The sequence below is a fragment of the Phascolarctos cinereus genome, unplaced genomic scaffold (genome assembly GCF_003287225.1).
Source record: "Phascolarctos cinereus isolate Bilbo 61053 unplaced genomic scaffold, phaCin_HiC Scaffold_726;HRSCAF=1367, whole genome shotgun sequence".
In the NCBI taxonomy this organism is placed as follows: domain Eukaryota; kingdom Metazoa; phylum Chordata; class Mammalia; order Diprotodontia; family Phascolarctidae; genus Phascolarctos; species Phascolarctos cinereus.
Window position 1 is genome coordinate 180,051,291 of NW_027556098.1, and position 27,679 is coordinate 180,078,969.

General features: G+C 41.5%; 1 protein-coding gene across 2 annotated transcripts; it reads right to left on the minus strand.

Annotated features, from left to right (window-relative positions):
* Positions 1-334: 334 nt before the first annotated feature.
* Positions 335-27,679, minus strand: SCN3B (sodium voltage-gated channel beta subunit 3). 2 transcript variants are annotated; one of them, XM_020984888.2, is made up of 6 exons: positions 26,813-27,679; positions 16,751-16,914; positions 13,727-13,952; positions 10,937-11,075; positions 7,364-7,437; positions 335-7,021 (listed from the first exon to the last, which is right to left on the minus strand). In XM_020984888.2, exons 1-5 carry the CDS (start codon positions 26,865-26,867, stop codon positions 7,374-7,376), a joined length of 648 nt encoding a protein of 215 aa, XP_020840547.1. In that variant the 5' UTR covers positions 26,868-27,679; the 3' UTR covers positions 335-7,021; positions 7,364-7,373. The 2 variants fall into 2 exon arrangements, with proteins under 2 accessions (XP_020840547.1, XP_020840548.1); XM_020984889.2 differs by lacking the exon at positions 7,364-7,437.

Sequence of the window (27,679 nt, forward strand, 5' to 3'; positions counted from 1 at the left end):
GCTGCAGTGAGTATTTAGTATGCTGCCTCCTGCAGGAGGGCTTACTTTGACATACGTGTCTGTCTCATACCTACGGTGTACCTCACCCTTGAGGATCTGGCCTATGGTTGAGCTCAGTTTACCTATAAACTGGTTGAAGGGAGGGGGTCTGGTAAAATCATTGTTAAACTAAAACAGTTTGATTTGTGTATATATTGACAAAGTTCTTGTGCCATGCTTGGATTCTCCTGATATACAACCAGTGATTCAAGAAGGAGAAATGCTGGATAGAAAGGGAAAAATAGCTGGGGGTAACTCATAGTAGTTGCACAGAGTAGATCCAAGCCAGGGTGAATTGTTTTTTAAGAGACCACTTTTATTGGATTGAACAGGGAGTAGATTTAAAAACATTATGTACACTGAGGATGGTGTCAGGTTGTGTAAGCGGGGGTGGCGGGGGACAACATTGCTAGACAGAAGTCAGAAACAGGTCAGCTGTGAGAAGAAACAGCAACATAAGGAAGACTAAAATGGAAAAATACCGTTTTTTTCAGACTACAAAGGTCTGTGACAGTGGTTGACATCATCCTACAAATACATGAACACATTCCCCTCTGCCCTCCCATACCCTGCCTGCCACATATACTAAGCGAGGGCCCCAGGAGTCACTGCCACTGAAAGTCAGCTGGCTCATAGACCACAAACCTTGTCGTTGAACAAGTCCGCCCCTCACAGACTGGCTTAGGAAGCATTTGCCTGTACTGTGTCTTACTGCAGGTTCAGTGAAATAGAGAAAATTCTCCCCCTACCTAGGGATAGGGAATGGTTAGAGGTCTGCATCCTCCAGATGTTGGCTAAAACATGATTATTAGAACGTGTTTAGAAAAAAGGAAATAGCCCAAGATGTTTACTAAAGGCATGAACCCATGAATTATATAGCCATTTCCAAAACATGCTGTATCAGGAAAGAGAGTGGGAGACCTGTAGGGACTAAATAAGCCACTGGACACTTCTCATCTCTGATTTCAGCTTCCCGTAAACATAGCATGCTGTATACCTTACAAAAGACAAGCTCACTGGCTCTTAAAAAAATGTTTCCTTCTTGAACTAGTGTTCTGGCTTAGTTGGGTGAGTAGAAAGCTCAGAAAGGGGGAGGAGGTTTACACTCTTTCTCTTAACCACTCCCTTCACATAAAATTTGCACACATCATCTAGGGGCTATAAACGAGTAATTTTCTCTTAGTATTGCTAGGCAGTCCCAAATGCAGAAGGAGATAAAAAACATGGATAGAATCAATAGCTTGAGGATTGATGCCCCTAAATGGATTAAAAACTGGCAGAATGAGGGAAGAGCAGTGACAACATGACGTGGATTTTCACTCACAACCAGTTAGAAGTTACTGTACTAGGGGTTTGGGTTGGGTCATGATGCAGTGCTGACTGGAGAGTTCCAGGAGTCGCAGCCGTGGCGTTGTGAAGTTCATGACCATGTTAGGCAATGGTATCAACCTCAGAGGCAGAACTAATGGGTATGAGGACATACCCATGAGAAACAGTTCAGCAGACTGGATAGCAGATAGGATGCTGAGGGTGATGAACAAGCTAGCCCTTGTGAACTTTCTTGAGCCCTTTAAAAATCAGCCCCATAATAGGCAAAGTTTATGGGGCAGCAAAACTGGCCCTTGGATCTGCTGGGGACAGAAGTAGGGGCGGTTGGGTAAGGGCTGGAAGTGACTGGTGCTTACTCTCTGCTGTAATGGGTTCACGTAAAAGAGAAGGGCCACAGGCATGAAGTTTATCAGAGATTCCTAAAAGGTCAGCATAGAAAATGGAAAGGGCACTGGATTTAGAGGAACTGAATTGCAGAGTTGGAAGGGTCGCGGAGGCCACCTAGTTCAGCCCATACCTGATTAAGAATCCCACTTGCAGCTTTCCCATCCAGCTTCTCATGAAGGCCTCTGATAATAGGTGACTCACTAATGATAGCTGATGTTTATATAACACTTTAAGTTTTGCAAAGCTCTTTACATGGATTATCCTTGTTCAAGTCTCATGACAAATCTGTGAGGTAGCTGCTTTTATTATCATCTCCATTTTACAAACGAGGAAACAGAGGCTGTGAGAAATTAAGTGACCTGTCCAAGGCCACATAGGAAGTGTCAGAGGCAGGATTTGAACGCAAATCCCAAGTCCAGAATTCAATCCACTGCACCACCAAGCTTCCTACACTACAATGTGTGCTACCCACCTTTATATAGCTCTTATTGCCAGGAATCTTTTCCCTTACATTCAGCTGAAATCTGTCTCCATAACTCCCCTCTGGGGCCAAGCAAAAATGAAACAGCTTTTCTGCCCTCTTCCCACTCCTCCCACCCCTCACAAGCCTTTTGTGGTACAGGTTAACCATTCTCAGTTCCTCAAATTGAACTTCCAGTGACCATCTTAGAGCCCTTCACAATCCTGGTTGCCTTTGTCTGGACACTCTCCAACTTTTATGAGTGCCCTCCTTAAAATGTGATGCCTGGAACTGAAAACAAGGCATGGTCTAATCAGAGCAGAGGCTAGTAGGACTACCTCCTCCCGTGTTCTAGACGTCCTGTATCTTGAGGCAGCCTAAGATGACATTAACTCTAGGCCCTGGGGATCCATTCCTGTGTGACCTTAGGAGAGTCCTCTAGGCCTCAGGTTCTTCAGGAAAATGAGAAATGTATATGATTTCTCAGGTCCCATTCAATTCTAAATCCTGTAATCCTGTGAAAAATGTAGGAGATAAAATCGGGGAGGACATAGAAGGGGAGCCAGGGAGAGGAGGATTTTCAAAGCAGATCCTGAGTAGGGAGGTCCCAGGAGATGGTAGGGTTCATGAGTAATGTGGTTTAGCGGGGGAATGGGAGAGGAAGGAGCCAAAGATCTCAAAAGTGAAGCAAAAGATGCTGTGGAGAAGGGAACAGGAAGCAGTGAGGATAAAGACCTGGGAAAGGGGAAAAAGGGAATGGGATTTTTGTTGGTAAAATAGGGAGGAAAGAAGCAGGGGGAGAAGGCTGAAGGAGAACCCCACATCTTACAAGGTGGAAGAAGGAAACAAAGTTTGAGTCAGTGGGAAGTGAGAGGAAAGTAGACATAAAAGGAATGAAGAATAAAGCTGGAACACCAGCTTCTTTACAAACCACCCAGGAAATATCGTGTGCATTGGACTGGGGAGCGTTTTCTGAACAAGACAAGTTATGTTCAGAACGTTAGAGACAGAAGAGATCCCAGAAGTCATTCAATCCAACCCATTCCCCAGAAAGAATCTCCATTTCCTGATTAAGCCCTCCAGGTGGGGAGGGGAAGGGAACAAGCAATTATCAAGTGCCTACTTTGTGCCAGGCATTGTGGTAAGTGCTTTACAGATATCTCATTTGAAATCCACAGCTTTCCTAGGCAGCCCATTCCCCTTTGGTATAGATGTTATCATTAAGATCCTCAAGCCTGGATTTCCCTTTGCAAGTTCCACACCCATTGCTCCTACTGTCTCCCTTTGGTGGCAAGCAGAACAATGTTAAACGGACATGACAGCTACTTTCAAATCCTTGAAGGTAAAACTCAACCAGATCTTTTCTCCAGGTTATCGATCTTCAGTTCCTTTAGCTGATCGTCACACATCAGTTTCACCATCCCAGTTGCCCTCCCTTGAATACTCTCCAGTTTATCAGTATCCTTCCTAAAATGTAGTGCCTAGAACTGAACATGACATTCCTGATGTGGCCTGATCTAGACAGAGAATACAAAAATTATTAATACTCCCCTAGACTTAGACACTGTGTGCGGATGCACTAAATACAGTCCAAGATCACTGGTGACTCATAATGAAATGGCAACTCAAGAAAATCCCCTAGGTCTTCTGATGAACTGTCTTCTAGCCACACCGTACTTGGGAAGTTGACTTTTTGAACTCCAGAGTAAGACCTCTAGCCCACTGCTCCAGCCTGTTAAGATCCTTTTGGATCTTGACAATTGTCGTTCTATGTGCAAAGCATCCCTCCCTGCCAGCTTTGTGTCATCCGGAGATTTGATAAACAGGCCTTATATGCCTTTATTTGAGCCATCAATTAAAAAAAAATGTTAGCTGACAATGGGCCAAGCAAAGACTGGAAACATCTTTCCAAGCTGACATAGAACCGTTGCCATTAATGACTGCTCTTTGCCTCTGACCTTTCTGTTGTCTAGCCTACATCTCTATCTTTTCCACATAAATAAAATGAGACACTTTGTCAATACAACCATAGTTTTTTTTAACATTCTCCTGATTTAAATGTATCTGTCAAAAAAAATTCATAGGATTATAGAGTTTCATAGTGCTCATGTAGTCTAATAGATTTAGTAGACTAGTTCTTGATGAACCTATGCTGCCTCTCGATGATCACTCCCTTTTCTAGATGTTAGGCAGTTAGGTGGGGCATTGCACCTAATGTCAGGAAGACTTGACTACAGCTCCAGCCTTAGACATTTAATAGGTGTGTGACTTCTCTGTGCCTTGGTTTCTCCATCTGTAAAATGAGGATAATAACAGCACCTATCTCCCAGAATTGTTGTGAGAATAAGATAATCTTTATAACAGGTGTTTTGCAGACCTTAAAGCACTACATAAATACTGACTATTATGTTCACTCACAGTTCTTTTGTTTTGTCAGAAACTGAATTCAAGTTTCACTGCCCTAGAGTTTCCACACTCCACTACTTACTACTGATATCAAATGGGGAAGCGTGATTTATTAGATAGATCCCTGGACTGGAGGTAAATAGACCACTGGAGGGTCTGCTACTGACTCACTGTGAGCAATTCACAGAACACATTGCACTCCTCTGGGTCCATTTCCCCATCCATGAAATGAAGGAAAAAATCCTCTCCTCTCACCTGAAGGTCCGAGAGGGGCCTTGTGAAAGATCACGTATATGAAGAAGGTTGAGCTCAGTGAGAGGAAATATCATGAAAATCTGATTCCTGAGTGTTGCAAGGAGTAATACCTTAGAAAAGTAACTTCCAAAGTAATAACAAAGGGGGATAGTCAATCTGGGTCCCGTACCAAGAGTGTTGTCCTCCACACAAACCCAAAGAAGACCCCCTAAGGGAAAAAGCCATTAGCAGCCTTTCCCCAGCTGATAACGCCTCAGGATCCCCTGTCTGGCCACTAGGTGGGGATGAGTATCACTTTAGGACCAGACAGGACACTTTACGTTTGAGGTGTTTTATTTGTCTTTGTTTGTTGTTGTTTGTTTGTCTTTGTTTTGTTTTGTTTTGGCCAACCTTTTCCTATCTGGACTGTTTTATTCTACCTGGGAGTAGAAAAACTAGAAAGCTAGAGCCTACTTTTATTGATGAGAGAGCCTCACGGATTACTAGACGGGATCAGCTATTCTGTTCATCTACTTTCACCCCACTGACTGGGATTAACTACCATGTACTACCAGAATCACTGAACCATTCTGGGCCTCCTAGTCTCCTCATCTGTGAAATGAGGGTGACTGACCTTCTAGCTCTAAATCCTATGAGCCTATGATCTTAGGCCATTTCTTCCACTTTGAAGATCTTTAGGGAAGCAGTGATTGAGCCCCTGAGACTTGTTTTAGTCCCATAAAAATTTAATATGGGAGGTCCTTATTCCAGTATAAACTAAGCCAACCCATTTCCCCCTGTATTTGGGGCTCATTTTCATCCATTCTGTGTTTATTGAAGAATTGACACTAATTATAACTGGAGTTCTTCAGGAGTGGTCAGTGACTCCTGCACATCCTCCAAATGTGATGGGGGTGTGACCATCACAAAGCTTAGATCTGTAGTCTTCACACAAGTGCAAAGATTCCAAGGAATCACTAGTCAGCTCACCAAAGCTCATTCTATTGCTACCTCAACATGCTCTGTGATCCCATGCAAGTTTTTGCTACTCTTTGAACATCCCTATCCTGTGGAAAACAACACTGACCCACAAAAGTGCTCAAAGGTGGGGGCAAAAGGTCGTCAATCACAATACTCTGGGAAAAAAAAAACCATTCCCTACTGTTTCTCAATATCAAGAGAAGGACTGATTGCTCCGAATCCCATTATGGGAAAAAACTAGGGGAAGTTGAGAAATGGGCATATTTTCCCAACATGGTCAGGGAATGAGGTACCTGACTTTAAAAAGCTACTAAGATTGCTGCTAGTCTCTGCTGCCAGCCCTCTTACCAGTCCCCTAGACTTTTATTAGGAAGACCAAAGATAGGGTAAGTGACATATCAAGGATAATATTGCCAAGAGGAACCCTTATTAAGTAGTCCTAATTACTACTTAGGAAATGACTGGGCAAAACCTAGAGCCAAGTAATAAGATGAGATCCAGCCCTAGGACTCGAGGTTCCAGAAGATATTCTAATATACACTGTGCTTTCTTTCAGACCTCTGTGGTCCAGAAAAGCTACTCTGTTCTGACCCCAAACCTAATGGCCCAGGAGATTCAGAAATGCCTCTCTGAGGAATCTAAGTACATGCTGCTCTTCAGTCTGGGCTTGTTTGGATAACTCCTGGGTCAGGAGAAACACCCTACTTCTGCTAAGACATCAGAGCCAACCACATAATGCCCTTTCTCATCCCGTGGTAGAAAGGGACCAGACCTAATTTGTGTGGTTGTGAGTGGGGAAGTGAGGGGAAAGCAGAAGAGCAGACAATGTTCCTTCTTGTCCAGCAGTGAATGGAGGCCAGACCCAGGTAAACAGTAATGAAGGAGTAGAGGAAGAGGAGTTGCTACCAGCATTATACAAAGCCATGCGGAGCAAAGGGAGTCATATCTACTATTAAGTGCTATGAGATTAGGCTGGGGAAAGACAGAGCCCAGAGTGAGATGGTGGGCCCTTGACTTAGCCATCAAAGTAGGTATCCTTCAGTGTGTAGAGCTTAGAGTGGAGCCATAGAGCAAAGCCTGATGGTTGATGAATAGATGAAAACAGTGATAGTCCCTGGGTCCCGTCCTGAAGTTGTTGATGATGATCCATACTGAAGAATCTGGGCCCGTCAGACATCAGACCACCTACCGATGACAGAGCAGCTCATCGTGAACTCCCATTAAACCCAAGTCCAAAGATACTTTGCCAAAGTGTGTTATATAGAGAGCCATGACATGTTTGGAAGGGGCATTATAAAAAAGGCTCCCTGATGCCCTACTTATCACCCTGGGGTAGAATACTGAGGATGGGGATCAGGCAGGGGCATGTACAAGACCAAGGGAAGGTGATTTATTCCAAGTTAGGGATCCTTGCCCTCTTGCATGTGGTTATTCATAGGTGGGGTGGAGATAAAACCCAGGACATATCCCACCCCTTCCTCTGCCGTGCTCCATCCTCAAGTCTTAATTCATGACTGTGAGCCATACCCCATTTCTCCTATTCCTCCACTGGCACTGCCGAATTCTCCTTGTTCTCTGATGGAATGGCGAGGTAGTCAGACCTGAGGGAGGAGAGGCAGGGGAGAGGGTCAGCCCCTGAAGTCTCCAGAAGGGAAAGAGGAATGAAGGGGAAGGAGGCAAGGCCTAGGGGGCCAGAATTTCTATAGGACAGACTTGCCCCTTCCTTATGGCTCTGTTTTTGAGAGAGAAGAGATGATCACTTCAGAGACAGGACCACTGATTCAATGAGAATTATTATGAGGGTTAGTAGGTTTGGGTTGCCTATATTCAACCCTCCCCAAATGACTGGAAGCCGATACAATCTTCCATTCCATTTTTACTTCTTTGGGTGGCTATGTAGAAAAAGCTGAAAGATTGACTTTGGGGGCAAGGTTAAGCAACAGGTTGGCACTTAGAGGATAAGAACTCCAGTTGTGGCTGCCCACCATCTCCTGTGACCTTGGGTTACAATGATTAGCCTCGATTTTCTTAACAATGAAATCAGTAGAACCCGGGTGGTTCTTGTAAATCACTCCAGAAATAGGAAAGCTTCTCTCCGATGGGCTCCACACCTGCCCTTAGAGCACAGGGCTAATAATCACCAGGTGGGTCACTTACTAGAGGTGTAACCATGGGCAAGTCCCTTCATCTCTCTGGGCCTTAATTTCCTCATCTGTAAAATGAAGGGATTGAACTAGGTGCTCTCTGGGGTCCTTTTGAATTGTAAAGGCATATGATTTTATCATATTTCTGGTTGGCGACTTTCCAAACATGAGCTCATCCATACACATTGTTGCCCAAGATCACTTGGCCAGTCCTCCTTGGGTGATCCAGTGGTTTTCCAAAAGGATTAATGGAAAAGAGTCAGAAACTTGTTGCCCTTGTTTTCCAGATAGATAGGTCACAACATCCATGAACTGTTCATTTTAGAATGATCAACTGTCAACTCTAGATTATCCATAAAGGTTATATGTATTGCTTAATATATTGTTGGGGAGGGGGGAAATCTTGCTTTCAAATTCTTAAAGACATCATCAAGGAGAATAGATTAGAAAGATACTAATTAATACTACTCATTATCTCCTATATTTTTTCTTTCAAATGTAGACAAGGGAAAAATCTTGAAAAATTACAATCACCTCTCTCAATTTAGGAAAGGTAAGAAAAAACAAATGCTGGTTAATATAGTAAGTCTGATACTGCAAGTTCCTCTTCAGTGATGCTTTTTAAGCTGGTGCTTTGCATCATTCTGGAAGGTAATGCTATCTCCAGCAGGGAATGAATAGAGAACTTCTCTGAGTATCTCACAATGGGAAAGCTAGGTAGTCTCCTACCCCCACCTCCAGTTTCCATTGAATCCAGACTTTTTTGTGTGGCTGCATTCTACTGAAGTGTTGTGAACCCTGATTGCCCAACACATCCACAAAAGTAGCCAAATCCATCCCTAAATCCATCCCTAAATCCAATAAACATTCACTGATCTCACAAAATCCATGTAATTCTATCAATAATATTAATAACTAATATTTATACAGAGCTTTAAGGTTTGTAAAGGGTTTTACATAAGTTATTTCATTTGAGCCTCACCAAAAAAAATTAACCTTGAGAGGTAGGTACTGTAGATCTTATTATCCCCATTTCACAGATGAGGCAACAGAAGTTCAGAGGACATAAGTGATTTTCACATGGTCATTTGGCTACTAAGTGTTAGAGGTAGAAGTTAAACCCTGGTTTCCTGATTCCAGGTCCAACACTCTCTACATTACACCATGATGAACCTTCCAGGAGTCAGGAAGACATGAGACTTCATTCTACCTCTGACACAGCTATTGGGCCTTCTAAATCATGAAATCTCTCTGAGCTTCACTTTCCTTATCTACAAAATTCGATTCTCACACCTATGATACCAGGAAACTTTGTCTGCTCAAAAAAATTGTCCAAGATTTGATTGAGTTGAGTTAACACATATGAGAGGTTGTAACATTAATTCTGTTTGATTCAATCAGCTCTAGAAGGCAATGGAGCACAGTAGAAGGAGCACCAACTCTAGAGTCAGAGCTCAGTTTCAAGTCCCAATTTCTAATACTTGCTACTAATGTGCCATAGCGTTGAACTTCCTTAGGCCGCCTTAGTTTGCACATCTGAAAAAGGATGGGGTTAGACTAGTTAGCCCTGACGTTTCTTCTGGTCTGAATCAATGATCCTATCTGGTTTTGCTTTAAGAACATATTACAAAGGTCACACCCAGGAGACAGAAGTGTTTTTAGCCTAGATCAGAGGTTCTTAACCTTTGGCTGTCTGATGATGCCTATGGACTCCTTTTCAGAGTAATGTTTTTAAATGAATAAAATAAGTAGGGTTACAAAGGAAATATATTGAAATACAGTTACCAAATTAAAAAAAAATAGGTTCATAGACCCCTAGTTAAGATTCTTTGGCTTAGAGAATCCTTAGAGGGAGTATAATCTCTGTCTTCAAGCATTTGAAAGGCTATGCTAAAGAAGCAGAACTAGGAATGATTATGATACTTGGTGTAAGAGGGAAAACTAGAATTAGAACGTGGAAGGGGAAGTTACAGGGAAAGAGATTATCAACTTAGTGTAAGGAAGACCTTCATAACATTGAAAGCTGTTTAAAAAAATGAAATGGGCTATCTCAAAAGACAGTGAGTTCCTTCCTTGTCCGTAGAGGGCTTCAAGCAGAAGTAGGATGATCTCCCACTTGTTGGGATGTTGTAAAGGAAGGTGATCTCCTAGGTAGGGGTTGGACTCTATGGTCTCTCCAAGGTCATTGCCAACTCTAAGATTCTGTGATTTTGGGACCTGATTGAAATTTACAGAATCGTGAGGGGGATGGATTGTTTTCCAAATCCTGGGACACTAAAACTAAGGCCTTCCTTCAAGCTTGAAAGAAATGGTGTCTTTTTAAAATAAAAGGACAAATAAACAGAACAACTCCTTTGTACCATAAAAAGTAAACTTGGGAAACTCATTATTCCAAAGGATGGCGCTGGCACTAGGTTCACAATAAGTTTGAATGTATGCTTGGGATTATAGCTCTAGGGCACCTTGTTAAGGGAAGTAAAGAATGTGTAGGGCATATTCCTAACCCTTTGAGACTGAACACATGGAGGACGACTCTTCCTTCCCAACATAATTTCCTTTGGTGTCCCAGTCAGAATCAGAACGTGCCCATATTTGGAGACTTGTGTTCTTATGCCTCCATTGGTGTGGATAATTGAGAGTTGACCACATGCTCACTTGCTTGAGGTTTTGCATGTAATGTATCTTCACATTTAATGTTGAAGTATTGAAGAAGGATCAGAATAAACTCTTTTCCCTCCCTATACTGTCTGGTTATGCCCCCAAACAATTCCAAAACATGTTTGTCTGGATTGTTTCAACCTAGAAAAACTAGAAGGTGGCTTTTTTAAGGTTTGTCCAAATTCAGTTACAACACAAGATTGAACCTTCTGCCCACAGAACAGAAAGCTAAGGCGTGGTTCTCCCAAGCCTGTGGTCCCCAGTGAGAGGTGATGGGCTTGGGCATCAAAGGACTTACGCATTTTCTTGAGCTGCCTCTTCAGCCTTGGAAACCTTCCTGTAACAATAAATCATCTCGATGAGTAGCCACAAAGTGAGGAAGACCAGGAGGATGTACATCATGATTTCTGAGACCACCGAGGTGAAGTCCTCTCCAGCTAAGGAAGACAGAAGACACTAGTGAAACTAACCCCTCTGGCACCAGGACACCCAACATATATATAAAATATATATTACACGTAATAATATGTAATACGTTATATAATATATAATAATATGTAAACATATAATATATAATAACCAAGGGAGTTAGGAGTTAGTTATATAGGGCCTGGCTTTAAGGGCAACCTGGAAAGCAGGGGATGAAACCAGTCATGAAGATAAATACCCACACATCGAAGGAGTATTGGAAATTGTAAAATAGTCTAATGAGAGCCAGAAATGTGATATTAATAGAAATATCCTAGTTCTCCTTTCTATTCCCTTTCAGTTCTACTTGTATTAAATTGATGGCTACTGGAGTATTTGTTACCCCTGTGTGGATCCTGTGTTCTTTGGGCTTCTAACAATGATAGGATCACAGAGTTGTTAGTGACCTTAAAGTTCTCCTAGTCCAACTCCCCTCATTTTACAGATAAGGAAATTTGAGACCCACAAAGGTGAATTGACTTGCTTAATGTAACACAAGTAGCAAAACTGGGAATTCAAGTCCTCTGGCTCCACATTCTCTTTCCACTTCCCTGAGCTTTCTTCTCCCACTCCTCAAGACCACTTAAATGTGAATCCCTATTCAAAAACTGGGGAGGGGTTTGGACTATACTCTCTCCAAGGTCTCTTCTCTCACTGGAACTCCATGATCACTTTCCTCCAGGGGGCTTGACACTGAGGATCCCAAGGAAGGATTAAGGGATCAAGGGAGAAAAAAGGAAAGGAGGGACAATTTGTAAGGATGGAGCCCATTTGATCAACCAGGGACAATAAGAAGGGTGAGCCCTTGGGAAAGTGTCTGAATTGTGAGGTAGCCACTGAAGGGGAAGAACAATCCTGTGATTTTATTATTATTTTTTATTTTTTGGTGAGGCAATCGGGGTTAAGTGACTTGCCCAGAGTCACACAGCTAGTAAGTGTTATGTGTCTGAGGCCAGATTTGAACTCAGGTCCTCCTGACTCCAGGGTCAGTGCTCTATCTAGTGTGCCACCTAGCTGCCCCCCAATCCTGTGAAATTAGAACTAAGTACTCTGCTCAGTCTTTGGTCTATTTGAATATTTGCTCTGGTTCAGAGTGATTCCTTCTATGTGTGGATCTTGAGAGGGATTCTCAGGAGAGAGGAGCCAATTGAAAAAAAAAAAGGCAGGAGGCCGAGAGGGGTACCTGATTGGCTGCCCGTGAGAATCACTACTACAGCATTTCTGCCATGGCACCAGCAGAGGGAGCTGGTTACTTCTCCCCAGGGAGTTAGCCTAAGTGTTAAAGACATGGGAAAGAAAGCTGGTACCTGTGGATCAGTCAGATTGTAATTTTGCTTTTTACATTTCTGTTTCTCCCCCTGTCTCTTAGGTCTACTGACTGGCAGGGACCACCACTGTATTCAGGAAAGTGTAACATCTAAATAACGTTTAGTATGATGGAAGGAACATTGAACCTAGAATTCTGAGAAGTCAGTTCCTCTCCAGGCTCTGACATTGCTACATGTAATGAATGACATGTCACATCCCTCAGTTTCTTTATCAAATGTTGATAATGATGCTTACATGAGATTATTGTTAGGAGAGATTTGGAAACCTTAAAGGGCCCTATACAGTTTTTCTTTTTTTTTTTTTTATCAGCAGAGAAAGTGGTGGGCTCAGAGAGTCAGGATTCTAGGGTCTCATTTCTAGAAGCAACCCTGAAGTTACTTGGAGTGGTCCTTTCATCCTTCCCTCACACTCCTTATCCTGTTTCTCCATTCAGGGGCAATGATAACAATGGAGGAGGTTAGGAATAGGCCCCTCTCAGGCAAACTAAAGGAAAGGGAATTGTGATTTAATCTAGAAAAGAGAGGACTGAGAGGGACTGCATATCAGTCTTCTGGTAAATTAAGGCACGTCTGGTCTTTTTAAATGCCTGAGAAATAGTTTTCTGTTCCCATGTAGGACAGGAAAACACATATATTATAGTGGAAGAGATTACTAGCTAAAAGAAGTGTTATAAATATCAAGGCACTAGCAAGGGAGGTTGTAGAAGATGTTTCTCTGGATATTTTAAAAGAAAGACTAAGGAGCCATTACTCTGGGAATGATTTAGAGGGAGGAGGTAGCCTACCTGCCCAAAGTCCCTGGGGGATGAACCAAATGGCTTCTTAAGTATATATATATATATATATTTCTTAGCCCCAAAGGTTAGTGATCCAGAAGAAAGAGGGGAATTACAAGGTGGAGGCCTTGGGAATTCTAGAAGAATGATGGTTCTCATAGATACCAGAGAGTTATTGCTATTTTGGTTTGTACTCAAACCAATGACTGACCATCCTTCTTTTTTGAAGATATGAGCCTAGGGAACAGGCTAAAATCAATCTATGCCTAATCTTCCAGCTGGCAGCTTCCCCCTTCTTAGAAGAGGATGGTGAGAGGGAAGGCAGTAAGAAGATAAGGGATCAGAGAGCCAACTCTATCTAGGAGCTGCGTGGACCATTGAAAAGGCTGATATACCAGTTATAGTTTGAGATAGTTCTCCTTTTCTACTTTTGAAGCTTTTCATAGACTTTCATGAACTAGGATCCCATCAGCTACCTCTGAAGAAGACCTGTAAAGACCTGTGCTCTGATCTTACCTTCCTCAGTGACTTTGAGGGGGATGAGCCTTGTGGTCTTCACAAAGGGACGATGTGAGTCAAATTCAAACTCCCGGGAGACATTGCAGGTGTAGATACCAGAGTCATTCAGTGTGACATTGAGCACAGTGAGGGAGACATCCTGCAGGTCTTTGCTCCCATTCCACTGTAGACGGCCTTGGAAGGGGCTCTCCACTTCCTGGTGACCATTTCGGAACTCATAGATCTGAAATCAGAGAGACAGAAAGAGGAGAGAGGTCCAGAGGGGGCAGATGTGGAGTGAGGATGAGGGCATGAAGGGAACAGATGTGGATGGGTAGAGGAGAAATGAGTAGCAAGGAAAAGGAGAAGGCAGAGAGAAAGGTAAAAAGTATAGAGGACTGGGGCAAAGGCAGGTGGTGAAAGGTAGTGGGAGAGGGAAAAGAAGAACAAACAAAGGAGGTGGAAGGAAAAGGCCAGATGTTGGGGATGGAATGGGAGAGTGAAGATTGAGGATAGAAAGGGATTAGAAAAAAAGGAGCACAAGACTATAGATTCAGAGTTGTAAAGGATCTTTGATCCAACTCCTAGGTTTTAAAGAAAAAAGAGTGAGGTTCAAAGAGGTTACACCCAAAGTCACACAAGTATTAAGCAACAGGGCCAGAATTGAAACTCATTTTCTTGGATACCAAATCCATCACTTTTCCCATTATGTCACCCTGTCCTCTCTAGTAATGAAAGTAATGGAAACAAAAGTGGTGCATGTGTGAATGTGGCTAGGTGGATAGAAAGAGGTGAAGACCAAGAGAATTTTGATAGAATTCAGAGCTGGAAGGGACCTCAGGGACCATTTGTCCAGCCCAAACCAGAATCCTTTGGACATCACATTGAGCAGTTGGTCACCCAGCCTTCACTTGAAGTTTCTTTAGTAATAAGCCCAGAGTCCTTGAACTCTACAGCTTAACTGGCAAAGCTGATCCTCCAAACAAAAGGATGTGGGATTACTCCAATGTCTTCCCACAAGGGGTAGGGAGGTTGTCACCTATTGTGTGTAAACTTGGGTTCATTGCCTGGCAGATGATTGTAGTTCCAAAATTCTACCACTCTCTGATCTCCAATATATATCTCCTTTCACCTCAGAGGTTCTTAACCTATTCCTAAAGGATCTATGGAGAGATTTCAATTGTTCTCTGAACTTGGAATGGTAAAAAATGCACTAAGGTAATTAGTTTCCTTTGTAATCCTATGTATTTTATTTTTTATATTTAAAAACATTATTCTGAGGAACTAAAAGGCTTCACCAGACTGCCGGGGGAGAGGTCTATGACTCACACAAAAAATACCTTAAGAACCTCTGCTGTACACCTAAGTTCCCTATTAAGTTGGGAGGGTTAGAAAAATACTTGTTACCACTTCCTGGCCCCTCATACCTTATCTGACCAGGCCGAAGATGTCGATGTCTTGCTCAGCTGCTCAGACATACAGGGAAAGGAATACGGTATCAGTGTTCTAGGTATATTGTTTCCCTTTGACCAGATGTTTGGACTCTGTCCCCAGCTGACTATTCTATATTAGTCAGGTGCAAGGCACATATTACAGATGCTTAGTGAATCACTGTTGGACACAGCTCTTCCTGGATTATTCTACATTAGTGTGAACCTCTGTATCTCAGAGTTGCAAACAAATTTGCTTGTGAGAAAATCAGCATTTTGCTATATTTACAAGGAAAAAATCCTAGGCATTGGTCACATCCTATTTGATAAGCCAGAAAGATTTTCCCTCTATCACTATAAGTATGAATAGGATTGAGGAATTTGTAAATTACTTTTCAGTCTCTTTTTTTCTTAATTAGCCTGTTTTACATGGAAAAGGGTATGGAAAGAGCAATCAGGAGCCTAAGCTCTAATTCTGGCTCTGCTCCTAGCAGGCTGTGTGACATTGAGCATTCTTCTCTTGGGTGAACCCCAGATTTCTCATCTCTAAAAGGAAAAGGTTGAATTAGACAGTCTTCCAACTTCAGCATTCTACAAGTCTAAATAGAGAAGGCTGGGGTCTGGCAAAGCCCTAGCTTGACCACAAGCTGCAGTGATTGAAAATAAACATAATAATTAGCATTTGGGAAACTCTTTAAGGTTTGCTAAGTGCTTTAGGTGGGGCATTCCTATTTTACAGATGAGGAAACTGAGGCTGAAAGAAATTAAGTGGCTTGCCCAAGGTCACCCAGCTAGTAAATACCTGAGGCAGGATTTGAATTCAGGTCTTCATGACTCCAAGTCCAATACCCTAGCAACTGGGGCACCTAGCATCTCCTGGAGGAAATTGCTTGTAGATCCTGGATGTAGTGTAGGAAGCAAGGGACAAGCTGACTGGTGACAGGAAAAGGAGAGTAGAAGGGACAGAGAACCTCTGCACTAGGAGAGGCCTTGAAAGGACATTTAGTCTATCTCTGTCCATGTCATGCAGATGAGAATCCATCTTGTTTTTAAGGCCTCAAGCCCTGGAGGGGAAGGCCAGGGAGAAGAGGTGAAATTCAAATAGATTAAAATTCTGTCTAACTGTTTGCTGGAGGAGGAGGGGTGGGGTGGGGATGAGGCAGAGATTTGTTGAGAGGAAGTAAGGTGTAGCAGAACACATGTTAGAGTTGGAGATAGAAGACCTGTATCAGGGGTTCAAGTCTTGCCTCTAATATTTACCACCTAAGTAGGCCTCTTTGGCCCTACTGTTTCTCATTTGTAAAATGAAAGTATCTGAAGTAACTACATCACGGAATTGTTGGAAGGCCTGTAAACACATAAGCCATTATGACTGGGGAGAAAGATGAAACTATGGGCTAAAGATGAAGCTTGGGAATTCCCTAGGTATTTCAAGGATCCATGCTACTCAGCACCCCAGAGCCTTGAGATCTTGTTGCCTACAGTGCCTTTCTCTGAGGCTCAACTTCACCAAAGCTGTCAATTAGCCACAGAGAGAGAGCTGAGTGTATGGAAGTGCCTTCTCTCCAGAAGTCAACAAAAGTAACAGAAAGTGCCAAATGGCTATACATACAAGGAAATCTTTACCGCCCTCTGGCCGGTAAAACCATTCCACCACTGTACTGGCTGTCACTTCTTCTCTCTTCATGCAGGAGATACACCGGAGTTTCATCTGTTTGCCCTGGACTGCTTCTGTCTCGGAAGGGACTTCCACGCAGACTGGAAAACAAACATGAACTGGAGAGGGAAATGGAGTAGGGCAGTTAGGGGGTGGGGCAGAAGAGAGGCATTGGGAAGGGAGACCAGAGAAGAGGGGAGGGAGAGAATAGAGAGATAAAGAACACAAAATGATGAAATAATGACTGGGGGAAATAGGAGAGACACAAAGGCAATCCAACATTCAACCAAACATTAAAGTACTGACTATGCAGAGCATGATGCTAGGTACAAGGCAGATAAAACTATGTATGACTGAATCTTTGATCTCTGCCCTTGTGGTATTCATTATCTCCAGAAATAATATACAAAAATAATTATAATAAAAAATCGCTTAATCTTCTTTTACCTTGCTAAGGCCTCTCTTACAACTGAGTGTCTGGTAGGTACAGGGAGGGTCTTCTGTAGTACTAATAAGGTTTACAAAGTACTAAGGTCACAACTACCCTCTTAGGTGCATAATACAAGTTTTATTAAAGAATTATTGCAATTTTATAGTTGAGGAAACTGAGGGTCGGAGGAGTAAAAATGGCTTTGCATTTACTTCATTCTTTAGATGAAGGTTTGGTAGAAGAAAGAATAGGAAAAGAATTCTAGTTGAAGGACATAGAGGAGGAGAAAGAAGACATGGTGGAGGAGATTTGGAGAGTTTGGGAATTCTGAAGAATGCCAGAGATTGAATTTGAGTATGGAAATTTGGGAAGATTCAAGGAGAAGTCAAAGGGAGACTGGAAGTTGAAGGACCAGAGCCAAAGGATAAGGACTGTAGTAGGAAAAGGATTCAAGAAGAAAGAAAAGGAGCAGAAAGGAGAAGAATTTGCGTTAAAGGGACAAAAAGAGGAAAGAGGAAAACAGAGGAAGAGGCCTAGAAGAATTGAAAGAGAAACAGAAAGGGAATGGAACAGGTAGGAGAAGGAAGTCTGTCAGGCAAGGCAAAAGAATTTAGATATGGCTCTCAACATGCTCACATTTGCTCTTTTGCATTGGCTAAGTGATTGTCGCCTATGTTCAATTAGAAGAGCAGGTAAAGGTGCACCTCAGAAAATGTTTCTTCACTTCTCAGGCTATCAGGAAGAATGAAGCATTTCTTTTAAAAAGTGACTTTGCCTCTTTGACCCTGTTTCCATTTTCTGTTCCTTTCCCCTTTGCCACATTCTGCCACCTTCCACCTCTCTATCCTAACCTTCTTGGACAGGTGAAAAGTGACCATCCTGCCCTGCATAGAGAGGTGCAAAGTGGCAGAGTATAATGAAAGGGAAGGAATAAAAAGAAAGTTTGAAGATGTAGGAAGTAAGGAGATACTGAGGGCACAATGTAGCAGCTATTTGATGATCTGATAACAAAAGTAATGAAATCTACTGTTTTTCTTGGTCATGGATCCAAAGAACCTCCTGAGACTGGTCAGATTGGATGACTGTGGTGATTAGCATGGGCACAGATATTACTAGAAGGAAATCCTGAAAGCCTCGCCATAGACTAAGTCACAGGCAAAAAATTTAAGACTTTATCAGCACAGGTGGTGTTAGGTAAAGGTTAAGGTTGCTGAAAGAAAGGTAGATTTGGAAAGTGAATATCTGGTTAAAAAGGTGATGTCTGAGAATAAGATTTTAATTCTGGACCATGGCTTAAAATACAGAAATGACATGCATCTGGACAGGGATAGAATACACCTAATATGAGCTTTTCAGAATATTTGCCTAAAGTTTGCAAATCTAATTAAAATAGTTTTATACTGAAAAAGAAGTTAGAAGGATAATAATGCTGATATATACATACATATTTATTACAAATTTTATATGAACATATTATATATTTAATATAGCCTTTTTTTAAGGGAGGCAATCAGGCTTAAGTGATTTGCTCAGGGACACACAGCTAGCAAATATCTGAGACCAGATTTCAACTCAGGTCCTCCTGAACTTAGCTCTATCCTCTGTACCATCTAGCTTCCCCTTTAAAATTTTTTTGTCTATTTAAATATATGTATATATACGTACACATATATATACATATATATGCACATACATATATATATATATATATATATATATATATATACACACACACACACGCACATATATATACACACATATATATCTCTACTGGGTTGGATGCCATGGAGATTGCAACCAATCTATGCCTGCCCCTCCTATGTTACTCTTATTTATCTTCCCAAATGTTTCCAGCTGGGAATTTATCCAATGTGCTAAAGGTGTTGCTCTTGTCTGATAATTTTGTGGATAGCAATGGAGCATATAGGTTGCCCATTGGTTATCCCTCCCTCTTGCTATTTGGACAGCCCATCATTTTTATGGTCAAACACTTCTCTGATGATGCTACTTTACATGTATAATTCCACTTTGGTTAGGTGTTGCAGCCTGCTCACACTCACTGAATGTCTTTTTACTGTCCCTTGGATTATTCTCAATTTCATTTATTTGGAGAATGCAGTATTTCATGATTCATAGCCATGCAACACCACCAGAATATTATTGTTAAAAAATGAGGAAGAAGTTTGAGGCCATTAAAAAAAAAGCAGCACAATTTTCTCAAAGTGATTCAACCTGCTTTCCTCATCCTATTCAGTTTTGGGTTCAGTTAATTGTTTATTTGCAGTGTTTTCTTAGGCTATATGTACTGGTTGTTGAGCTTTATAGCTTATCCCTTCAAATAAATATCATAGTCTGTGCATTCTTCTTTCACTTTGTTATTCCTGTGTGGATAATTAGGCTCAGCTCTTTTTGGTGATTATGGATCTCATTTATGTAAAACATTTAAAATTTCATTTAATAGTAGTTGTTATTTTGAGATGTATACTGAGTTAAAAGTCATGAAATTAACTTTGCAACACTTTCAATAGTGTATTATTACCTTCTTTTTATAAAATCAACTGTTTGACTCTTTAGATAACTTCTTTCTAATTAAATTAGTCAATTTTTCCCCACTTGGACTGTCCAGTCTGCTAATGTACAAGGAAACTGAATTACCAGCATACTTGTACTTAGTAATTGCTTAACAAATCTTTGTTGACTGATTAAATGACACCGATTTTATATATGGGCCACTGCTTCTGTGGATAGAGTGATTAGATCTTGATTGGCTCAGTAAAGTTTTCACAGAAGAGGTGAGTTTTAAAAGCAGTCTTGACTCTTTTCTGGAACAAAGTCAAGACTGTGCAGAAAGCTGAAATTGGGAACAAGGTGTTTATGGAATCATAGAATCTGAGAGTTGATGGGGGAAACTCAGAGGTCATTTAGTTCAACCATACTTGAAACAGGACCTCTCCCTCAACCCACTTCCCATTACAATATAAACTTGTTGCCTTTTTTTGTTTGAAGCCAATTCTGTTTCTGGAATGTTAGTCCTTACCGCAGAGAGAACAGTTGTAGGACTCAGCCTTGAGGAGAAATCCAAATTAATAAATAAACAGTCCATCTTTAGTGGTTATGTGCTCAAAGTAGAAATGGTGACATGTAGTACAGAATGTAAAATTATTTTTCATTCCATCTTTTTCTTTGACTAATGTAGCATATGTTCTAGAGCCACTCTCCCAACCCCCATTTGCATTGGTAGGTCAGCTCCCAAAAAGGTAGCCACATTTCCCCTCTTGGTTAGAGAAGACCTTGAGAAACTAGATGTGGTTTTGAATTGCCACAGTTTACAAGTTCCCTACTGGTCAGCTTCCCCAATTGATTATTAGGAGATATCAATTAGTCATCCAAATTTAGTTAGCTTTTAAGTATTTAATCTTTAATACAAAAGAACCCCCCCAAAGTATGACATTCTGCCACACATTCATTCAGAGACAAGGGTAGAGTGGGCTCAATCTTAGAGCCCATGTATATTAAAGAGGGTAACTCACAGCTACTGTAAATCATTTTGCTATAGTATTCAAGGTGTTCCTCTTGGTACAGATTACTTTTTCTGCTGTGATCCTGGTACAGTCTTCAATCTACAAACAAACACTGCCTCCAAATGTTGCTGGGGGTACTGCTAGGATTCTGATGAAAAGTCTAAATCCAATGGTTGTCTGAAGTTCTTTTCTGGCCAAGTGATTGGGATGGGGATAGAGAATACCAAGTTCAAGGCTAACACTGGGTCTCTTCTATTCCCCAAGTGACCCCTTCTTATGGGATTCTCATCTGACTCTCCACTCACCTGAATCTCTCAGTTCCAAGTTGGCTCAATATTTTATAGACAACCTATGGGGCATGACCAAGTTTCTTCATGCAATCCAAATATACTTCCTGGGGAGCCTAATTCATCTAATTGGCTTTCAAAGATATTTAAACTGATCAAGGTCTTTATCCACTCTTAAACTAAAACCTAAGACTGATTGGTTCAATAAAGAAATGCCCCTACCCCAGTTAAAGGGGATCAGTTAAAATATCAGAGCATAAAATTTTGATGCTTGTTTCAATTGGCTGGGATGCTTACTTTAATTGGCATAGGCTAGGTCAGAAATTCTTAACCTTGGGCTCAATAATTTATTTTTATTTTTGGGTTTTAAAATTTTTTTTATTAATTTATTTTGATTTATCAACAATCATCAATAGCTTATTTTAAAAAAATATTTTGATAACTGTTTTTTTATTAAGAGCTGCCTCTTTTTACTTATTTTTTTAATTTAAATTTTTTTATTTTTTCCATATGCTTTTGAGTTGAAAATTTTTCTCCCTTTTCCTCCCCCCCACCCTCCCCAAGATGGCACACAATCTGATATAGGCTTTACTTTTACATACCCATTAAACATATTTTCACATTAGTGAAGTTGTAAGTAAAAATTAAAACCAATACGAGGAACCATCAGAAAGATGAAACAAAACTCAACAGAAGGTAAAAATAAGTGATAGCGATTCAACTTCCATAGTTCTTTCTTTGGATGTGAACAGCATTATCCATCCTGAGGCCTCTGGAAATGGCTTAGATCCTCATAATGCTGAGAAAGGTTCAGTTTAACAATCTTAGTCATTGCATAATGTGGCTGTTGTTGTGTACAAAGTCCTCTTGGTTCTGCTCACTTCACTCAGCATCAGACCATATAAGTTTTTCCAGGTTTTTCTGAAGTCAGCCTGTTCATCATTTCTTATAGCACAATAGTATTCCATTACATTCATATACCACAACTTGCTCAGCCATTCCCCAATTGATGGGCATCCTCTCAATTTCCAATTCTTTGCCACCACAAAAAGAGCTGCTGTGTATATTTTTGTACATGTGGGTCCTTTTCCCATTTGTTTGATCTCTTTGGGATATAGCCCTAAAAGTGCTATTGCTGGGTCAAAGGGTATGCACATTTTTGTAGCCCTTTGGGCATAGTTCCAAATTGTTCTCCAAAATGGTTGGATCATTTCACAACTCCACCAACAATGTATTAGTGTTCCAATTTTCCCACATCCTCTCCAACATTTATCGTTTTCCTGTTTTGTCATGTTGGCCAATCTGATAGGTGATAACTGTATTTTTTTAAACTAAGCAATGGAGTTAAGTGACTTGCCCAGGGTCACACAGCTAGTAAGTGTCAAGTGTTTGGTCTGAGGCTGGATTTGAACTCAGGTCCTTCTGACTTCAGGGCCAGTGCTCTATCCACTTCACCACCTAGCTGCCCCTTGATAACTGTATTTTAATACAGTTAATTTCTTTTGTGATCCTGTTACTTTATTTTATATTTTTAAAAACACCATTCTGAGACAAGACCTATATCATCTCTGAGTTTGTAGTACTGGAGGCCTTATAGTAAACCAAACAAATCTCACTGCTTCTCTTCTCCAGGTTGAACTCAAGCTGAATACATAGCAATCAGATGAAAGACTGACTGTCTTAGAAACTTGACTCATTTCAACAAAAATGTATTAAGTGCTTACTTAGTAACACAAATAAATAATAAAGAACATTGTGCTAGGCATCAGGAAAGATTGAGAACTTAGAAAAGACATTGTTGATGACCTCATGGAGTTTTTCCAGTCTACTTGAACTATCCAGTTGTCTCTCCCTCTCTCTTTCATAACCCCCCTGTTCTGATATTTTACCGTTTATACCTCTACTTTACAGTATATGCACTGTCCTTGTCCGTGTGCTTCTTATGTCTTCCTATATGTGTTGGTCTGTTCCTCACATCCATTTGAGAGGAAGACTGTGCCACTATCCCTTTGGTGTACCTTTATTACATCCAGTACTAATTAAGTTGTAGATCTCACTGTAGTCTAAACAGAAATGGATTTGAAATCTGAGAACCTGGTTTTGAATCCTGGCTCTTCTTACTTACAACCTGTGTGACCTTGGGCAATTTATTTCTTCTTTCTGAGCCTCCATTTACTTATCTGTAAAATGAGGTGCTTGGATTGGGTGACCTCTAAATTTCCTTCTTGATCTAAATCCTATGAATTTTTGAGTAACCTTGAACAAATCGCTTGACCTTCTACTGCCCTAAGTTTCAGTGCTGAAATCTTTGATTTGTTTGAAACCTTACCTCAGCTGCCTTCTCCTTCTCCCTACAGTCCTCTTCTTCCATTGGTGAGTTTCTTCTGGAACCTACTTTTTTTTTTTTAGGCAATTGGGGTTAAGTGACTTGCCCAGGGTCACACAGCTAGTAAGTGTCAAGTGTTTGGTCTGAGGTCGGATTTGAACTCAGGCCCTCTTGACTTCAGGGTCCGTGCTCTATCCACTGCACCACTAGCTGCCTCTGGAACCTACATTTTAAGAAAGGGACCAGAGTAGGCATACTTCACTCTCTGGTCTTTGCTACCATGTCTACATGCAGTTACCTTATCTCCACCCTCTCAATTTGATTTTATGTGTTGTCTTTCCCCATTAGAATGTAAGTTCCCTGAGGGCAAAGACTTTTTTTTTATGGCTTACATTTCTATCCCCAGCACTTAGCACAGTACCTGGTGCTTAATAAATGCTTGTTGATCTTCCCAGTCACTGGAGTAAAGTCCCAAGAAGGTGGGAAAATGCCATGTGGATGCTATTGATGAAGTCACTTTATGAAGGTAACAAAAGTAACCTTAAGAATAGTGTGTGGATCCCTGTATACCTAAAATATCTATTTTTACTGTCTTTTCCATAGTATTGACTCCTTTAGGGCTTAGTATTAAAAGCCCCTATTAAAATGCAAATATTACATAGAATTGGTAAAACCTTGTCACCATTGACTTTTATAAACCATCATACAACACCACAGCATGAATTAATTAATCAAACGAAAGACAATAAGAGACAATCACTTGCTTTTCTGTCTCCTGACTCTGCCTTTTAATTGTCTGTCCTTCATGCCTAGATTATTCTCCTTTCTTACCTCCTCAAAATGGCTTCCCTAGCCTTCAAGTCTAAGCTCAAATCCCACATTTTGCAGTCTTTTCAAAGTCTCTCTCACCGCTAGTGCTTCTATTTACATTGTGTATATCTTGCACATACAACTTTTGCATCTTGTCTCTTCCATTAGAATGTAAACTCCTTGAGGGCAGAAATCATTTTTGTTTTTTGCTTTTCCCCCCAGCACTTAGCACATAACCTGGTGCTTATTAAGCACTTAATAAATGTTTGTTTACTGATACAATAATAGGACAGTTGAAAGAGCACTAGAATGGGAGTCCGGAGAGTGAATTCTGGTTCTGGTTTATGCCACTGATTAACTGTCCTTGCTCAAGCCAGCTCACCTCCTTAATCCACAGTTTTTTTCAGCTGTAAAACTAGATCTAGATAATTTCTAAGGACTGTCCTAATATTCTATGATTCTAAATTATCTAGCCTATTACCTCACAGGACCATGAAGGGATGAAGCATAAGGCAGATCTGTTTTGACAGAAGGAGAGAAAAAGAAAAGAGTCAGAGTATGAGCTGATGCTTAGGATGACAGACCTGTATGAGGGGTTGCAGTGAGGCTTATGGGCAGCCAGATGGAAACATGGGGCTACCAGGCTCCTAAAAGTGAAACAGGTCAACAAAGTAGAGGAGGAAGGCAGAGAATGCTAAATGGATTTCTATAAACAAAAACAACTGCTTGTTTTGCTATTTTACCAGGGGCCAACCCAGCTGGGAGAAATTATGCCTGATAAAGGTACCTTCCTTCTTTGAAGAAACATGCAGCAAATTAAAGAAAGGGGCGCTTTCCCATTCCTATTGAGATTTATGTGAAAAGTCAGCTGGGGAAGGGGCCACTCATCTCATCTAAGGCGACAGTACTCCTCCTGCTGGAGCCCATATGCTAATGAAATGAACTGTTTTGAGGTGAGGCTGTCACTGGAATCCTGCAGTCAGGATTTCCCCAAACCACACCTCCTCAGTACTTCAGTTTGGTAATCATTGTACAATTTACAAGGCAGTAAAATGATTTGACTCAGGGTGAGTGGAGATGGTTGTAGTAGGCACATTTGCTCCCAGAGGTTTTCTTCTCAGCATGTAGCTATTCCAGCAACAGCCAGCATTTTTCGTCATGCCCAAGCCTCCCTTTTGAAGCCCTAATATCCCCAAACAAATTCCCAGTCTTAAGCCATCAAGGCAGGTGAGATCATCAGCAGCCTATTGTGTCTGTTCCACTTCTAGCCTTAGGTCTATTCTACCGGGGATAGATGCAGTGCGCCTGCCCTCTGGGCTGGCTCTCATTCTGCCTTCTCCTCTTGCCTAGACCTTTTCCTCTCTGCCTCATCAAGCATTTTGTTAAAAAGAAAATTCAGCTCTGCCTCAGCTCACATGAGCAGCAGTACAGTGCTGGCAGGCAGGGTCGTCACTGGAGACCTGACAAAGAAATACAGAGGCAGAGAGGCTATTTCTGTCAGCATGTCAGTCACTGCTACAGCAAAGTCAGCTTCATGCCATTCAGGGAAACAGTTCAACATACCTGGCTTCAATACAAGGGAATAGTTTTATCCATATACAGTCAACTGCTCATGATCAGTTCTAATTCAGGGAAGTGGCAGCATAAATAAACTAAACCATACATGATCTAATTGTTTCTGTTTGGCTTAAGAATTCAGAGGCACCCAAGCAGAAAGGCACATTTAGGTAAGCAACAACACATTTTTAGATACAGCTAATTCCAAGCCCAATCCAGACTCCTTTCTGGATCAGTCCTAGAACTGACTATTCAGCACACCACTGGGTAGTAAAAGGAGGCTGCAGAAAATTATGAAGGCCATCACAGAATCTCAGAATGAACAGTTGTGACTTGACTATATAGTTTTATAATGTTTTAATGCAAACTCTTATTCACTATAAAGAGCCTAGAAACTCACCTTCAGGTGTCCAGGAAAATAAATGCCATTTTACATTTTTTCCTGTTTATTTAACACCTATAGCAAAAATACCTTTTTCATCATCTCTTTCAGCCTTCCTTAGAAGTAAGCAGCTGCATCAATGGATGGTACCTTTTCATTCAACAACTGCATCCATATGCTATATACATATACAGTACAGGCCACATACATACATGTATATACATACATAATAGAGTAGGTAAACATGTATACTGAATGCAATATTTGTCCAAATGGATAGGAGGCATCCATTGATGATACAAACACATACACACATTTTTAAAAAAATAGTTATGTAAATTTGAATACCCAGCACATTTACAAAAGGATTGGCTATTTATTAGGAAAGAGATAGTTGTGAAATTACCATCACTAATGTAATTTGGGCAATGGACATGGTTTTTGCCTTTCCAGTGAGGAAAAGAAAACCCTCCTAGAATGATAAAGGAACTGTGAGGCAATGGAAACCCACTAGTGGAGATAAAAGAGAAAAAAAGAAAGCTCCATCCCCCATCCTCAAGAAGGAGGATTTCTTCATCTGGCAGAGATACATAAATGGGGCTCAGTCAATATTCATTGGTATCATTAATATTATTAATACGTGTTATCATTGCCAGTGTTATTACAGTTATCTGAGTCTAGCATGGCAGGGGGCCGATACTTACCCCAGCAGATGAGCACGAGGGAAGCCAGAGAAAACAAGCTACTGAGAGCAGGCATCTTTCTCAGACTCTGGCCTGATCAAGCGTTTCTCTCCAACAAGGACTGTACCCCTTCTTTCGAGGAAACCTCCAAAGATGAACTCCCTTAGGAGAAAAGCTCAGACAGTCGGATTGCTGGGAACACTTTTTGCAGGTAGGTTTCAACACGTTGGTGCAGCTTCTGGCGTTTTTCAAAGGCAACAACCTCTTTGCCTCCCTCCTCACCCCCAAATCCTCCCGCCCCTTCGGGGATTGGTCCTTACTTCCAAGGAGTGGTTCAGCAAATCGGAAATGTTCTCTATGTCCGGCTAATAAGACCTAGTTCAGAACCGCGGACAGTACCCTCCTCACCTCCTCCTGAACTCCAATCTCGGTTCCCTTCCGTTATCTTCTTTTCTCTCTCGGTTTAGCCTCGGAGCTCAGCACATAGGCGGGAATGCTCCATGCTTTCCGATGACACCTCGCCACGATACAGCTTTCCGCTCTAACTGGGTTCGTCGGCACCCCGGGGGCTCCAGTTTAATCGGCCTTTCCCAAAGGTTCTCGCTGGAGAGCTTTGAAGCGACTGGCCCTCGAAGACACCAGGACTGCTCGTCGGAGCTGGAAATTTCTCTTCTGTCTATCCGTCTGGTTCTTTAATTCCCAGGAGGTTCTGAGAGGCTAGGGCTAGAGGAGGAAGCTCAGGGCTCTGCTAGGGATCTGCGAGAAGGGAGGACAGGTGGGCGGGGCCGGGAGAGAGGAAAGTATTCAAGCCGCCCTCGGTCTTCACTCCCTGATGGTGCTAGATGACCCCTTGTGACAGGTAGTCTGAGGAGGTGCCCAGCTCTGAGC